At 36.9% G+C, this 16160-nt stretch overlaps 1 protein-coding gene across 1 annotated transcript in view; it reads left to right on the top strand.

Annotated features, from left to right (window-relative positions):
* MARCHF11 (membrane associated ring-CH-type finger 11) overlaps positions 1-16160 on the top strand; it is a 32136-nt gene that overhangs the window by 9148 nt on the left and 6828 nt on the right. The window contains exon 3 of the mRNA XM_066206060.1: positions 15090-15282. Within this exon, the coding sequence (XP_066062157.1) occupies positions 15090-15282 (193 nt within the window). The remainder of the gene's footprint in view (positions 1-15089; positions 15283-16160) is intronic.

The following is a 16160-nucleotide window of genomic DNA, read 5'->3' as shown; positions in this document are numbered from 1 at the left end:
TTAATTTCGTGTATTGGGGAGACAGCTTTTGCACCTATTGCACTTGTATTTTTTAAATTTTTTGTCCCATGTGTAGATTCAAATTGGATATTTGGTATTCACTCTGAAGATTCTTTCCTATTGCTTCAGTGGTATGCACAGAATAGCCCCTGCCTGCTTTCATGCCTACAGTGCAACAGTGAAGGAACACTTTGACCTCAGTTCCTTTGAAGCACTTGTCTGAGTCAGAGCACCCTCATTGTGCATTTTGCCTGCATGACTCTTTTGCCATGGAGTTCTTTGATTTTTGTTTTAATTTATTTCAACTTTCCTTTTTATTTAGTTTTATTTCTTCTCTTTTTTTTTTTTTTTTTTTTTTGTCTCCTCCTTTTGTTTACATTTCAGTGAAGCTCATGGAGAATGAGTATTCTCATTCTTGGCCACATGCTGTTTCCTTACCCCTTACTCTATCTGTGTGTATGTGTCCCATTTTTGCATATTTTTCTGGCAGTGTCTTCCCTCCAGGGCAGCATTGACCTTCACCAGTTCTGTGATGAGCATATTCCCAGTACAGGAATATACCATACTGTTATCCACACAAACCATATTAGTGGATGGGGGCTATTTCCTAAGCTAAGGCTCATTTTTCTCATCTTTTATGGCCAAAGAAAATATATAATAAAATAATTCCTTAGTATTTTCACAAAGCCATGAACCTTGCTATCAAGATAAAATGCTAGCTTGCTTTATGTGTATTTAACAGCTCTCCTAACACTCGAAGTATATAATTCCAAACACTAAAAGGATTTTGGAAAAAGCAAATTCCATAAAACTGGCAGCCAGGAAACTGTTGCTGAAGAAAATGAGAAGAAACTTCAGTATGCCTTCTTTTCTTTCATGCTAAGGAGGCTCCCCCTTCTCCATGGGACAGAACAGACAGACTGAGAGTCTGCATTTTAATGGAACACTTTATCTATCTCTCATTGGTTTATCTGAGCAATCTGCAATTTACAATCTACTAGAGCTTGTGGTTACTCCCAGCACATTTTGTTCCTCCTTGAATGACTTAAGTCCACCTCTGTTTCAGGGCTGCCTTTTCATAGGAGGAGAACAATATGACAAATTTTACTTGAAGGGATGGGTGTAACATGTGAGCTCCCTGGGTCACATCAGAATAACACAAATAGGATATGGGAGACTCACTCTTTCAGCCTTTTCCTGCACCTGCAGCACTGTTCCTCCACATGGCCACTGTCTTTAGTGACCACAAGAGCCATTGTAAGCTAAAATCTTTCGATGTCACCTTCCAAAAAGGACGCTTTGATGGTATTTGAATGTACAAGCTGACTTTAAATCCTCCTGAGGCTTAATAAAGAGGGCCACTTCCTCCTCACCCACCATTTACAGAGTACTGCATATCATCTCATTGCCTTCTGGATGCTTGCATCAAATAGAAATTTGATTAATAATGGATGCTTTTCTGATATCTGTCAAACTTACAGAAAAGATCTCCATATTCTCCACTACCCAGTATAAAAACAGAGACCTTCAAATACATCTTGTAGAAATGCATTCATGGGTGCATCATGGCTCTCTACAGCTACCTGAAAGGAGGTTGTAATGAGGTGGGTTTGGCTTCTACTCCCAAGTGAACAACAAGCAATAGGACTAGAGGAAATGGCCTCAAGTTGTGCCTGGGAAGGTTTTGATTGGACATTAGCAAAAATTGCCTCATTGAAAAGGTGGTCAGGCATTGAAACAGGCCATCCAGGGAAGCGGTAAAATCGCCATGTCTTGAAGTGTTCAAAAGGCATGTAGATGTGGCACTTGGGAATATGGTTTAGTGCTGAATGGAATTGTGCTAGGTCAATGGTTGGACTTAATGATCTTAGACATCTTTACAACTTTAAAATTCTGTGATCCTATAATCTCTGGAATTTCAAAATTCTCTACTTCAGCCTGTCCTTTCCTTCCTGTAGCATTGGTTAAAAATCTAGAAAATGTGTGCAATTTCTGGTTCTACAGAAATGTGCCTACTTCAGAGTTTCTCCACTGAGAATTGATACCATGTACTTGACTGTGTTCAGAAATTTGTGGAAAATCTATCATGGATTCAGTGGGAAGACTTTATGGCTGTTGGAATTTTAAAGGCTTATCTTCCCCCTGGGCCTTTCCCTCCTGCTTTTGCAGATGTCAGTGATACAATTGCTGTGACCCTAGCCCCAGCAATCCAACCTACAAGATCTAAGGACTTCAGTCTTCTAGCCTAGATTGTTTTAGAATAGAAAGCAGTTTCAGTAGTTTAAGTACTCCCAGATGTCTTGGTGGTCATCATGTAACACAAGTGAGTCTTTGTCTTTATTGTAGAAATCTCATGCATCAGATCCTCAAGATAACCTTGACAATTCTTCCTTCCTTGTTTAGGTTCAGAGACATAGGCTTCCAACCTGTTTACTTAAAAATCATCTAGAATTTCTGCACTGCTATATCCTACAATCCTGCATTAGCATATCCAAAGTGTGGATAAGAAGCCATGTCTTTGTCCCAGTGTCACTCTCTGTTTTCATCACCAATTCTCTGGGCAACCTGTTCCAGTGTCTCACCACTCTCACTGCAAAGAATTTTCTCCTAACATCTGATCTAAACCTATTCTCTTTTAGTTTAAAGCTGCTAGATTTCGTCCTCTCATTACATTCCCTGATAAAGGCTCCCTTCCTATCTTTCCTGTTGTTACTCTTGTAGGGGAAGGGAGTTTTGTAGAATATGTTTTATGAAAAGAAAAAGAAAATTGCTTTAGAAAGCTAACTTATTTACAAACTCAAATTCATGCCCAAACTTGCATGCTTCCAAAGGGACAGTTAATTTGCACATCTCACTTTCAGAAAACTTCTGTATGTGCTGGAAGACAACAATCTGACTGTTGGAACTGTCTGTGGCCATCAGCATCTCTGAAGGATGTGAATCCAAAGTAGCAGCTACTTAGCTTCCTGCTAGAGGATTCCACCACTGGACTTGGTTATCTTGCTGGTTGAGAGTCTGAGCTGCTGCATTTTGGTGGACCATGAGCAGGCATTCACGAAATGCCATTTTAAAAGCTGTTTTATTAGAAAGTTGCTTAAACTTGTTTTCACAGTCGCCAAAAAAAAAAAAAAAAACCAAAAAAAAAAACCAAACAAAAACAAACAAACAAAAAAACCCACCAAAAATACCCAAACCCAACCTTTCTCCTTCATTCCAAGTTCCCTGACTGGAGAAATGATGCATTCCTTCAATCTCTCTTCTCCCTTAGAATCCTCTATGAATTAACACCAGCACAACAAGAACAGTTCTCTTCAGTGCAGCATAGCAAAAAACTGTCTGGTGTCAGTATACTGGCCATTTTAATGATTGTTTTTTTTTTTTGGTCTAGTTAATGATAGTGATTTACAGTCAGTATTCTGTAATTCAGAGTTGGATGCTGGATAAGTTACGAAGTCAGCCAGGCCTGACTGGGCATACCTACCTGAAGGAGAGTATTAGGTCCTCTCTTTACCACATGTCTGAGCCACTTACCTCTTTGAGTGCTTTGAGCCATGTGATCATACATTGCCTGTGTCACAGCCCTGAGACATTCCATAAGTCTGCAGTCACCAGTCTTAGATGCTCTGCACTTTCTTAGCTCACAGGCTTGATGTTTCCCAGAGTCCAATGAGTAAGTGAGAAATCCGTCTGAGACAGAGAAACCTTCCCTGCTTTTTTGTTAGACATCATCCATGAAGAATGATTTGCCACAAACTCTGGATATCAGGAAATTTTTGTCTGACTACAGTGGCAGAACCAGGGCCTTTTGAAGATCTACTTCCTGTTTCTATCCATTCAGAGAGGTGAAAAAGAATTCTAGGGTCATAGAATGGTTTGGGTTGGAAGGGCCCTTAAAGACCCTGTAGTTCCAATGCCCCCTGTCATGGGCAGGGGTGCCACTCAGTAGATAAGGTTGCTTAGGATCCTGTCTAACCTGCCCTTCAAGCTGCTGCAGTGCTTCACCACCCTCTGAATAAAGAATTTCTTCCTAATTTCTTTCTTTTTTTTTTCAAGTGGATAGCACGTTGTTTCAGGACTTATATCCTACAGGACCATTAAGCTGTTTTTCTAAAAGTGCCCAAAACTAGTTTAATCAGAGCTCAAGTGTTACTGTTAATATGGGTAGGGAATCCAGAAATGGTGCTGCCTGTAAGGTAGAACAATCTTATGAGCTTCTGTTCTGAAAAGAAGACTAATAACTCCATCACATGTAATTAGTGAATGTAAAGAGGGGACTATTGTCTAGAAACAACAAAATGTGACTGTGTTTATAGTCATAAACTTAAAAAATTACAATTGCAGAATAGTAAGTGGTTCTTCCATAAGTGTGTTTGCCATATGAACAGCACGTACTTATATTTCTTTTTTTTTTGTTTTTGTGCTTTTAATATTTGAGAGAAACTGATGGTATTTTTATTTTATGTCTGTGTTTGTACTGCAAGAGATTGTATGTAGGTTATGTGCAAGTCATATAAGCACCATGAAGCCAAGAACAATTTATAGCTTGGGAATTTTCAAACACAGTGATATGAATGGATATTACAATTTTTGGTATTGCAACCATTGTTTCTTGCAGCACTGTGATTGCTGATGCACAGTGCAACAAGTCAGACAGCTGGAAATTTTCAAAAGCATATTGTGCAATTTTATTTAAGTATGCCAAGAGTTTTCAGACATATTCATGATATGGTTAGAGAGAAATAGAGAGTTCCTGGTATAGTGTATACTGTAGAGGCAGCTATTACCTTTTCTTACAGAGCTATAATATTAGATGATACGTAGTATCTAAATTGCCACTCTCTGTAATTAAGCACTACAGCTTATATGTTCTTATAAAAATGGAATCTTAAAAGCAAGTGAGTGATGAAAACCGTGGCTGCCCAAACTATTAGAAAAAGTTTCGTACTGATTCAAACAACAGCACCTATTAGTGTGTTGTTGTGATTATTTAGCAGTACCTGAAAAAACTTTTGCAATTGACTGTTAAAATTTAGCTGTTTAATATATATTTAAACAACTACTTAATAAAAAAATTCATTAATAATGATTTTAACATGAATACATTATCCTAATTATTATAAATGTATTATTCATCTTTTTAAAGCATTCTAGTTATTGTACATAATGTGTGATATATAAAACAATTAATAAATTACTTTATTCTTCCACTAGGCCAAATTTTCAAGCAGTGTGTTATTTACCATCTTCATTTTACAGTCTAAAATTTTATAATTATGACTACATTCTCTTTAAGTGAAGATTTATTGCTAATTTAAATGACTACAAAATCAATCTAATTGATTTATTAATCTAAGAAATTGCAAATATTCAAATTGACCTATAAAGCAGACTCTGCCAGATTTCATACAACCCAGAACCCAGGATTGTCTTCTTCATGATTACATGCCAGCATATAATAGCTTGGTATTCTTACCATACTACCTCTAACCTTCGCCCAAGATAGGCATTATCTTACTTCAGGATTAGACAAGGCAAGAACCCGAACCCAGAATATGTTTCTTGAGTCTTTTTGTTGCCCTTAAAACCTGAACTACTCTTTGTTTCATATCTTACAAAGAAACAAATTAAATCAGGATTGCTTCTCCCATTAGCATCTTCCAGGTTTTCATATGAAAATTCTGATCACAGTCTGTGAATTAGTTTTTGCTCAGGGCCAAAGTGAGCAGAGGCCATATTTGTACTCAGTTGATTTCTGGTGAGGTTGTATCCTTCACTGCTGAAACACATCATCGCCATATAGCGACTGAAGGGAAACTGAACAGGGAAAGTGCATCTACCTAACTAAAGGTGAGGAGTTGCTTTGTTCCAGACCGATTGTTCAACTACTTTGATTAATGTTGCAGCAGGATGCAGGAAATCCAGTGACAATACATGGTGATGCTACTTCATTGTATGTCTTTGGATTCATACAGTGTCTAGAAGCAGATAGTGGGAAGCAATAATTATGATATACTTTAAACAAAATTATGCTTTACAACTAAACTGTGCTTATCCAGTCCAATGTATTTGTGCGTCTACATTCTGAGAGTCCTATTCCAGTCTTCTTTCAATGAACTGGAAACTTTGAACTTAAAATTCCAATTAAATGGAATTTCTTTCACTTTCACATAATTTCTATGGTTCTTTTCCATTTAAGCCTTTCCATGGCTTCTTTTTCTGCATCCAGAGCCCAATGAAATATGCCAGTGTCAGAAATAGTCCCTAACGCTTTCTTTGTACCATACTAAAATCATTTCTGTACTTATCCCTATGGAAATGAAGTGAATAGAGTAATCAATTTCATTTGCTTTCCCTTTGGTTCGGTGAACATCTACATATTGTATGGGAACTGGAAGTGTTCCAATAAATTACTTGGAAGAAGTTCTACTACTGAATATCCTGAATAATGCAGAAATCTCAGTTATTAAAATAGTATCCTTAGAAGTGAAAGTTTAAAACCTTGCTTTAACTAAGGTGAACAATGGGTTCGAGGCAAGGTTCTCATAAGGGAATGGACCAATCATTAAGGTGTGGAGTATTCTCAGATAAACTCTCTATGTTTCCTTTTGCACGGGTTGTAAGAATTATTTAATTATTCAGAGAGTCAAAAAGACAGAGAAAGACTAGCCAGCACTTTCAGAAAGTCAAGCTAGCAAATGAAATGTGAGTTTCAGTAAAGGAGCCGGAATTGAGTACTTTTAACATAATAGACAAGAAGGCATCCACAGAAATGATCAAGCACAGATGATCCCTCTGTATAGTGACTAGTGTCCAGGGTATTTTTGTGGAAGATACTTGCTCTAACCCTCCATGCTGAGCAATTTTTTACATACATTTGGTGAGTGCATCAATATCATCATGAATTGCAAATCTTAGCCTCAGCATTTTCTTTAAATTCAAAAATTGTCAACAGTTTTAGCTAGAATTTACAGACAGTTCTTTTCCCAGGAGAAAAGGAAAAATCCACTTCAGAACCCTTTCTGGTACTGTCTGTTAGGGTTCAAAAAGCAAAATAAAGAACTGTATAGGCAAAAGGTGGTTAACCCTCCTAAGTGACTACACGGCATGAAAATTGTTAATACCTTCGTCATATCACTCCTTTATGATCTTGCTGAGGTTTCCTTCCTCGGTGCAGTTATAATGAATGCTTTTTTCTCTCAATGTTCTTCCAGGAATGTGGACATGACCATAACAGGGCAGCCTCTGTTTGAGCTAAGCTTTCAGCTTAATTTTGCAGATCATCTTTAGGTTGCAGAGACTGCGACAACCATGGAAGACTTTAATTTCCTCCAGTCATTAATATTTATTTTTCAGACAATTCTATCAAAAGTACAGTAAGTAGGTTGCAATGAAATTCAGTACTTCCAATACAGCTGCAACAGTAATTGAACAGTTCCTACTTTACAGTAGGAATACTATTTATTCACATAGAATGGTAATTTAGTTTTCACCAAATTTAGTTTTCACGCTTCCATGGAATGTGCAAAATTCCGATGAGCTAAGCCACTAAGCTAAACTTAGTTAGTTGACTCTCATAGGAGTTAAAAGTTAACTTGAGAGTAATTTACTTAACTGTACCTGTTTCTCATTTCCTCCAGGAACTCTCCTAGACTATTTCCTCTTTTCTTTGTTGCATATCAGATGTTATCTGTTCTTGTTTGTTGAAGTCCCCTATGAGAACAAGGTCTAGCAAACATGCGACTTCTCCCAGCTTCCCACAGAATACTTCATGTGTACCTTCATTCTCCTTGGATGGCCTGTAACAAACTCCCACCAGGACGTCTGCCTTGTCACCCTTCCCCCTGAATCTTTACCCATAACCACTCAACTCTATTGGTACCATCATTAGGCTCTGGACTATCATAACGCTCCTAACGTTCAGGGCTACCTTGCCAACTCTTCTTCCTTGCCTATCCCTTCTGAAGATTTTGCTGCTGCCCAGTGGCTTCCAGCTCCTCCTGTTTGTTGCCCATGCTGCCTGCATTGGTGTGGATGCACTTCAGTGGGGCTATTGATCCCCCCTCCTTTTTGGGGGGAGAAGCCCTAATTCCTGTATGACCATTTTCAGGAGTTTCTGTGTTTTCTTAATGTGTCAATAACTTGTGCTGTTGCTGAACAAAGATCTTCAGTCCTGCCTCTGTTGAGATAGCAGACCAAAGGACCTTCATAGCACTCTGCCCCTCCAACAGTGGTGTGCTACCCCCAGGCTGATGTCTAGCAAGCCTGGCTTTATCCATTTGCCCTTCAAGTTTAGTTTAAAGCTCTTTCAGTGACCCCTGAAAACTCCTGTGCAAAGATCCTTTTCCTGCTTTGCAACAGGTGCACTCAGTCTATCACCAGCAGGTTCAATGTCATGTAAATTGACCCATGATTAAAAACCCCAAAATTCTGCCAGGAGAGAGTTGCAGAGATTTGCCTGCTGCACTTGGTAGGAACTTGTCACCATTTTTCCCCTGTCATTTAGGTCACTGCATTCTGTTGGACAGAGGATAGGGAATCCTCCATATCATGCATTCTGTCTGCCTTTTTGGGCCTGTCCCAGGGAAAGTAGTTGAACTTTTTCTTTACTCTGATATTTCTCAACCTCCTTGGCTGCTCCTAGAGCTCTGTCAGTAAGCAGAGAAGCTCCCGTGTTCGGGCACACCTCCCAAAGGGACACTCACTGCTGCTGGCCCCTCCTGGTGCAAGAGCAGTGCACACTCTGCAGCCTGGCACCAGGGTGTCAGCATATTCCCACTGGGGCTCTGCCTGGGCAGCTGCCACAGCTGGTCACACAGTCTTGCTTAATTCCTTTCATTTTTTGGCCATCAGCAATATATAGACACTAATAATTTCTCAGAGAAAGAATAATGTAAGACTAATGCAATTGACATCACAGCTCTGCTTGTGGTCTCAGATCCCAATTCAAACATGATTTAAAAAATCATAAGATAAAAGGTTGAACTGTTCTGCTTAGTAAGAAATAAGATTTTGGAAGGTGAATGTAATAGAATGTGAAGGTTTTGTACATTGACTAAGATGTCCAGGCTTCTGAACACCCAGAAATTCAAGATGCAGCCGTTGTAGGTGTAGATATTCAGTCAGTTGTGTACATGGAGTAAATCAACACTTCCAGGAACTGTCAACTAAGTTGCCTGAGTGGTGCACAGATGGACAGGATCTGCACAGTAAATGTTATGTTTTCAGAATGTCCCAAATAAAATACTAATGCAGCTTTCCAAGCTGACGGAAAAATTATGTACAGCCCAAGTTATCTGTATTGATGAGCTCTCTGCCAGATGAAAAGATAATGGACATCATGACTCCAGGCACTCTGTGTGTTAATAATGTATCAAAATAGGCAGCCTTTAATGGTGTGCTGCAATTTTTGTGACATTAATTCTTTTAAGAAAAAGTCATAAAAATAGAAACCTATAGCTAAAAATGACATTTCTAGTATTTGTGTGTGTGTACTCAAAACTATGTTTTTTCTGTCCAGCCTGGTCAGTAAGTTAATTACCTTTGTATACTGAATCATGTAGTCAGTGTGTGCTTACTGCAAAACATCTTAGAAGTCCTAACTATATAATCACATAGACTTCCAGCAAGATAAAGTAAGGAAATGATTTGTTGGACTTAAATCAGTGTGTTCTTTTGCTTCTCTGTGAATTTTATTCATATGTATGCAGATTACAAATCCTATAATGGATAATGAATGACAGTAGGAAAAACTTTTTCTTGTGAGAGTTGATCCTAACAATTAAAGCAATCTAACAAAAGGTTTTTGTGGTTGTATATTTGGTATGTCTTCAGGTTAATCATGTTATGTTACAATAGGTCACAGTCAGGCATTACTGTTATTGTTATGTAAAATATTAATTCCAGAATGAGTGAAGGGATTGAGAGGTTTCCGTCAGCAGTGCCCATAATAAACTGTTTCTGAGAGAACAGAATGGGGTAACCCCATAACAGCTCTTTGGCTTAAGGAGTCTTGGTGGATTATGAATTGGTACAGCTGAAGCTGATGCACATTTGGATAGCCGTAAGGAAATTTCTTATGTTCTTTATTGAGGATGTATGAAAACCTATAGTTTCTTTGCAGACGTTTTTAATGCAAAGTATTCTAAGTACAAGCACAGTGTCAGTACTTTTTAGATCACTTTTCTGCCATGTATTATACCATAATCAATGGGCTTGTACAAGATATTATTAAAACAAAGCCAAGTTAATATTGATTTATCTCAAAGATGACTGACGTTTGAATATTTTATCCATCTTTATGTTAGTAAGGACATGCACATAACTGCATTAGCTTTATTTTTTAACAATTAGTCCATTAAAGCAATATGTTTCCTTCAGCTTCTGAAAGTCTCAACCTCAAAAATAAGGAATTATTTCCTTATATTTGTATTTTCGTTTGACAGAAACCTTAGAAGAAAAGAGGAGCAATGTTTCTGGGGTCAGAATTTGAACTCTAAAGTACCATTAATGTACTACACTCCCAAATGATTTATTAGGGGAAGACTAGTGGTAAATAAAAATTTAAAAGAACCAAAAATAATGAAGTGTCAGTAGAAGTAAAAGTCTAGAAAATTTTCAGGGGCAGACAGTCTTACATTAAAATCAGAAGCATTAATTATATTTTGTTTAAAACACCACTTTCAAAGGAGGTTTTTGCTGTGATTGTAAATTAAAATAAAATGTTTTTTTTTTCATGAGCAACTGAGATGGCATGTACATCGTAACACTACAGATATGGTGGGAAGGAATATGAAATGGGACTTTATTTTAAAGAAATTTAAATGAGGATTTTAAAAATTATTATATCTGAAACCTACAGTGTTATTATAATTATCTAGATTTCACATTTTCATTTCTATTTATTGAGAAAAAATGACAAACTTTCTCATATTTATTTCTTAGAGTCATGTACTTTACAGAAAATGACACTAAAATCCTGTCTAGATCTTTTCTAACTTGGCTTAGCTAAATACTTGGCTAAAATAACTGTCACTGATTGTGGAATGTATAGTCAGCAAACAGCAAAAACAGATTAGAAGTCATACTATTATTTACAGTCATGAGTAATTAAAATTCTTGAGGCAAGTTATATGAAGAAAATGAGAAAAAATACTAGTGGAAATAATGGATTTAAATCATGACACACTAAAATGTGATCATTCAATTTACAATGTTAGATAATTCAGTCTGTAATATTCTGAATGCAATTTCTCAGCATTAACTATCACTGAATTATTTTTACTATATAATTTTTGTGACCTTGTAAGCCGTTAATTTGACATTAAAAGGTAAAGTGATTATAAAATAGCAGTGAATACAATAAGGAAAATTACTCTGAGAAATCAAAGAAAGTTTAACTGACTTTTGATGCTCTAAAAAGAATCTTACTCTTAGAAAGAGCTTTTTTTCCTGGGTTTCTTTCAGTTGTATTCTCACACATGTTAGCTGTGCTGTTGAGTGAGACTTCAGGCACAAGCAAATGGTGTGACCACAACTCCAGTTCCTCTTCACAAGCCTTGGTATGAAATGCAAAGCAACCAAACAATACAGTCTTGTGCAGTTCATCTCATTGTCTAATGGCTAATGCAGGCCATGTTTAAGAAAGGACTGAACATTCCAAGCCTATCCACATGTGAATAACATTGTAACTACAGAATACCACCTTCCTTACGTGGAAAATATACCTGTCCCAGTAACATCTGCTCACTTTTTTAATAATTTGTACCCAAACTCAGTCAGATTTATGGAGAAAAAAAAAAATCAAGACCCTCCTTTCCCAAAAGGCAATCTCAAACTGTTACAAAACAAAACTTACTGGAGAGGGGCAAGGAGGAGGAAATTTCAGTTGGGGTGAGTTAACCATCAGGAATATCCACAGTCTTCCTGCAATTAGCACTAAGGACCAACATAGAAGATGAGGTCCCCAAGCTCATCACATGTCAGAACTGAACACCAATCCATCCCAACCCACCCCATCACTCCTAGGGTGCTGGTTTCCTATGGCAGACTGCCGACCACAAGAAGACACATAAGTTTTCTAGGCCACTAAAATGTCTTCTGCCTTACACACACAGTCCTTCCTCACCCATCTACTATGGAATATCATCAATTTGCTTAACTTACAGATTACAGTAATAGGGAGGAAAACATTCTAACATTTTCGAATTTCTTGATTATTGCTGATCTTCATACTGAAGAAGGTGGAGGACTAGAATTTCTTTCATAGAAAAAAGACAGTGAATACCACAAAGGTTAAAGTAGTTGGGTAATAGAAGAAAATAATCAAGCCTATTTTGGGTTTCTTGGGAGTTTTTTTATTATTTTGATGGGGGCTTTGTTTTGTTAGTTTGGGGTTTTGGTTTTTTGGGGTTTTTTTTGGAACTCTGATTTTTAAAGGCAGGAGAGTTAGGAACAACAACCTCTGGAATGCTTGTGCTTTTTCTCAGTAATTGTAGTAATTTGATAATGTGTTAATATGCTGAATCTTTGGAATTACTGACTTTATTGAGGTTGAGAGATTCAATTGCTCATATTCTTGACAGATCAGGAGAAGAGCAAAATAACAAGAATACATTCTTTAGAAGAGTCTAGGGAGAGTTGAGGATCATATCTATGTTTCTTAGAACTTTTCAAGGTCAAGTTTTACTAGAAATAAAGAATTGGGAAAACTCAACAAAAAGCCCACATGAAATGGGTGGTAGAAGTGGTTGACACTGAGGAAGAGACACTGGGATTCAGGCAACACAAGAATAGGGGATAAGCTGTGTATCTAGACTGCGTGCTACATTATTTATCCCAAATGTTTGGATTGCTTTTCCTTTTGTCCTTTACTGTCTTTGCAGACTAACTATGAGCAATCTAAGTTTAAAAAAAAAAAAAAAAAGGAAGTGAGTTTAGGAACTTCTGCATTGTGGAAATTGCAGTGTGACAGATCTGCTGTTAATTTCATTTATATAAGTCTTTTCAATGTATTGTGAGTTTCTTCTGTGAATTTGACAGTGTAATATTTTGTGACAGTTAAATCTTTACTTCATGTAAATGGACTTTGATTTCAGGCATCCCAAAGAAATTTAATACAAGTCTGTCTCACACTGATAAAGAAAGAAGATAGACATACATAACCAACAGCATTTTTGACAGTATTCTGCCAAGTCACACTATGTAGCTTCAGCTGAGAAATGAAAAATAATTTTGTTTAACATTACCCTCTGTAGTCTAAAAAGTGTTGAATGAATTTCCATCCTGAACTTCCAATCCTGTGTACTGAGTCATAAAAGGCTCAGACCATTCTATCATGCATCACTTGTTAATGACCTTCTTTGACCTTTGTAAAAAGACTTGACAAAGGAAGTGAGTATCCATTGTTGTTTTACCATAAAAAGATAGTATTTAGTATGAATAGCCCCATTCCAAACCCTCAAGTTCCATGAAAAAGCTAGTATTCATTTAATCAGTTCATTATAAATGGATAGTATTTCAAGACAGGCAATTTACAAATTGTTATACATCTATCTTTTTGTACTGTTATATTCAGAAGGTTGCAAGGAGAGAAGGACTGCAGCACGAATTGTGCATATTAGGCTGCAGTAGAAAAGTTAATGGGAAAAGCTGAAAGAGAAGAAAGGGACAGAGGACCTATTGTTCACCTAGGCTCTTCACAGTGGTACTTAATGGGAAGAAAAGTGTGAGACAAAAGAGGATCAGAATAAATATAAGAAAAAATGTTTTTGAAGAAAAACTTTTTTCAACCTGAGTACAGTCAAGAAATGGAGCAGGTTACACAGAGAGGCTGAACAGCCTTGATACTTGGAAGTTTTCAAGGTGTTACAGAATAAACCCCTGAGCAACCTGGTCTGATCTCATCCCTGATCATGTTTTGAGCATGAAGTTGAACCAGAGGGTACCCACAGCCCCTTGCAACCTGAATTATTATTTATCCTATGATTATACAGTACTGGGTACCCAAAAGCTGTAAAAAAGAGAAGGCTTTAGTGAAGTAATAGGTAAAAGGAGAAATTTCTGCTAGATGGGAAAAGAGGCAAGAAAGCCCTTATTGCAACAGCTTTCTCCATTTGTTCCCTATTGCATCTATAGAGGGAGGCAGGTACTTCCAAAATTAGGAACAGGAAAGATGACTGTCTACAAAGTCTTTACACCAGCCCTGGAAGAAGTGATGGGGTTGGAGTGGGGAGTCTACCAAAATAATTTAGATAATTATGTCCAAGAAAAGCCACATATGTTAAGAGTAACCTAGAATAATTAGTTCCTTATGCTGTGTTTTGTTTTTGTGACTCTTGTAACAGAATTGTATTTCTCTTATCTTGGCAGAAGTCGGTACACACACTCTCTTATATTTAGAGCTTGTCACACTATAAAGCCAGAGACACCTCACATATGGAAGACACAGCCTTCCCTGAAGAGATGGACATAATTGTGGTGCACTAAAAAGAATTGTTTGTGCTATCCATATTCAGGGCTTCTCCTGAGTTTTCCTGTTGCTTCCACACTAGGTTGCAGGAGTCTTTTTGTGCTGTTAACACTGGTTTATGCAGAGAAAGACAACTCCCTTGGCATGTCTGGAACTTCTTTGACTAGAAGCCTGAAAGTGGAAAATGGCTTCACACTTCAGGAGAGAGGGATGGAAAGGAAACCTGTCATACAAACATACCACATACTTGAAAAAGTCTTCTTCCTTTTTTATTCTGTTCATTGCCCTCCAAAGATGAAAGACTGAGTTTCATTCATAAAACTTAATATTTTTTTGTCTGCATATTCAAAACAGAAGTAAAATGATTAACTCTTCAGAAGTTCACAGCTAGAACATATTGATAGTGACACTGGAGGAAATGGGGAAACAACTACTAGCTTCACTTTAACAGTGAAAAAGGAAAGAAGATATATAAAATGTCAGTATCAAGGATATTAGCAAATACCTATGAAGAAATGTGTAAATATTAAAATAATTTCTGATTTCAGGAGAAAAGGTGGAGTTGAATGTGCAACCATGGACAATAACATTTTTATCTTATACAACTTTGTTTCTCTTTTAGTGGCAAAGCATTACTATAACACTGGTTGAGAAAGTGCAGATGGTTGCTGTAATCCTAGGATCTCTGTTCTTAGTAGCAAGTGTGACTTGGCTTCTATGGTCAGCCTTCAGCCCTTATGCAGTATGGCAAAGAAAGGACATCCTTTTTCAAATCTGCTATGGAATGTATGGTTTTATGGATCTAGTATGCATAGGTAAGCTCAAAATCTTTAAACAGCACAGACTGTGGTTTAAGACTGACTATTTCTATTTTTCTAATTGGTCACTCTAATTGATCACTCCAGTTCTTTGCAGATTCATTCTCAGCTGATACCTTTGGCAAGTGCTGCTTTTTACAGTGTTGCAAGTATTGCAGAGAGAAAAGAATCAAAGAAGCTTTACTCTCAGATTCATCAGTGTATTCCCAAAATATTAGTGGTGAGAACAGGATAAGTTTAATTAACTTGATGAAACAATTAGCAAAGTTCAGGGAGTTAAACAGATGAAAATATAAAAGACATTACAAAAATAATTAGTAAAATTACACACTGCCAATTTGAATTAGATTGTACGATCATGAAGCATGTAAGAAGCCTTTGAAGATGTCATCAAACTATGCACCCAAAATTAGATTGCACAGATTTATGTAGGTCACTGTGCTAGAAATGGAGAAGAGAGAAGGCAGGCATGAGTTCTTTGCACATCATAAACAATTATGAAACACTCACACAGTGCTAACTATAGTAACTTGCTTTACTATTAAAAAGTCTCAAGCCATTCAGCTGAAATCTTGTAAAAGAAAATACATTTTATTCAACACTGTATTGACCACTTTTGAAATTTCTGAAAACACACTGAACTCAGGAATATTTAAATAGAAATCCCTTTAGTTTTTGGTAAAAAGACCTGATTTGATTGCTAAAATATTTATGATTATTTGGAGAGAAAATTTATATTAAATATTATTACATAATTATATAATTTAGATTATGAAATTTACATAATTAGTAATAATGATTTAAATTAAACCACATTCATAGAATTTTAATTGCAAAAAAATTCAGAAGTCAAACACCATCTGATATTTGCATTG

The sequence above is a fragment of the Chamaea fasciata genome, unplaced genomic scaffold (genome assembly GCF_029207755.1).
Source record: "Chamaea fasciata isolate MVZ Bird 193981 ecotype frontalis unplaced genomic scaffold, bChaFas1.0.hap1 SCAF_1, whole genome shotgun sequence".
In the NCBI taxonomy this organism is placed as follows: Eukaryota; Metazoa; Chordata; class Aves; order Passeriformes; family Sylviidae; genus Chamaea; species Chamaea fasciata.
Note: the sequence above shows the minus strand (reverse complement) of the source record. Positions and strands in the feature narration are given on the sequence as shown.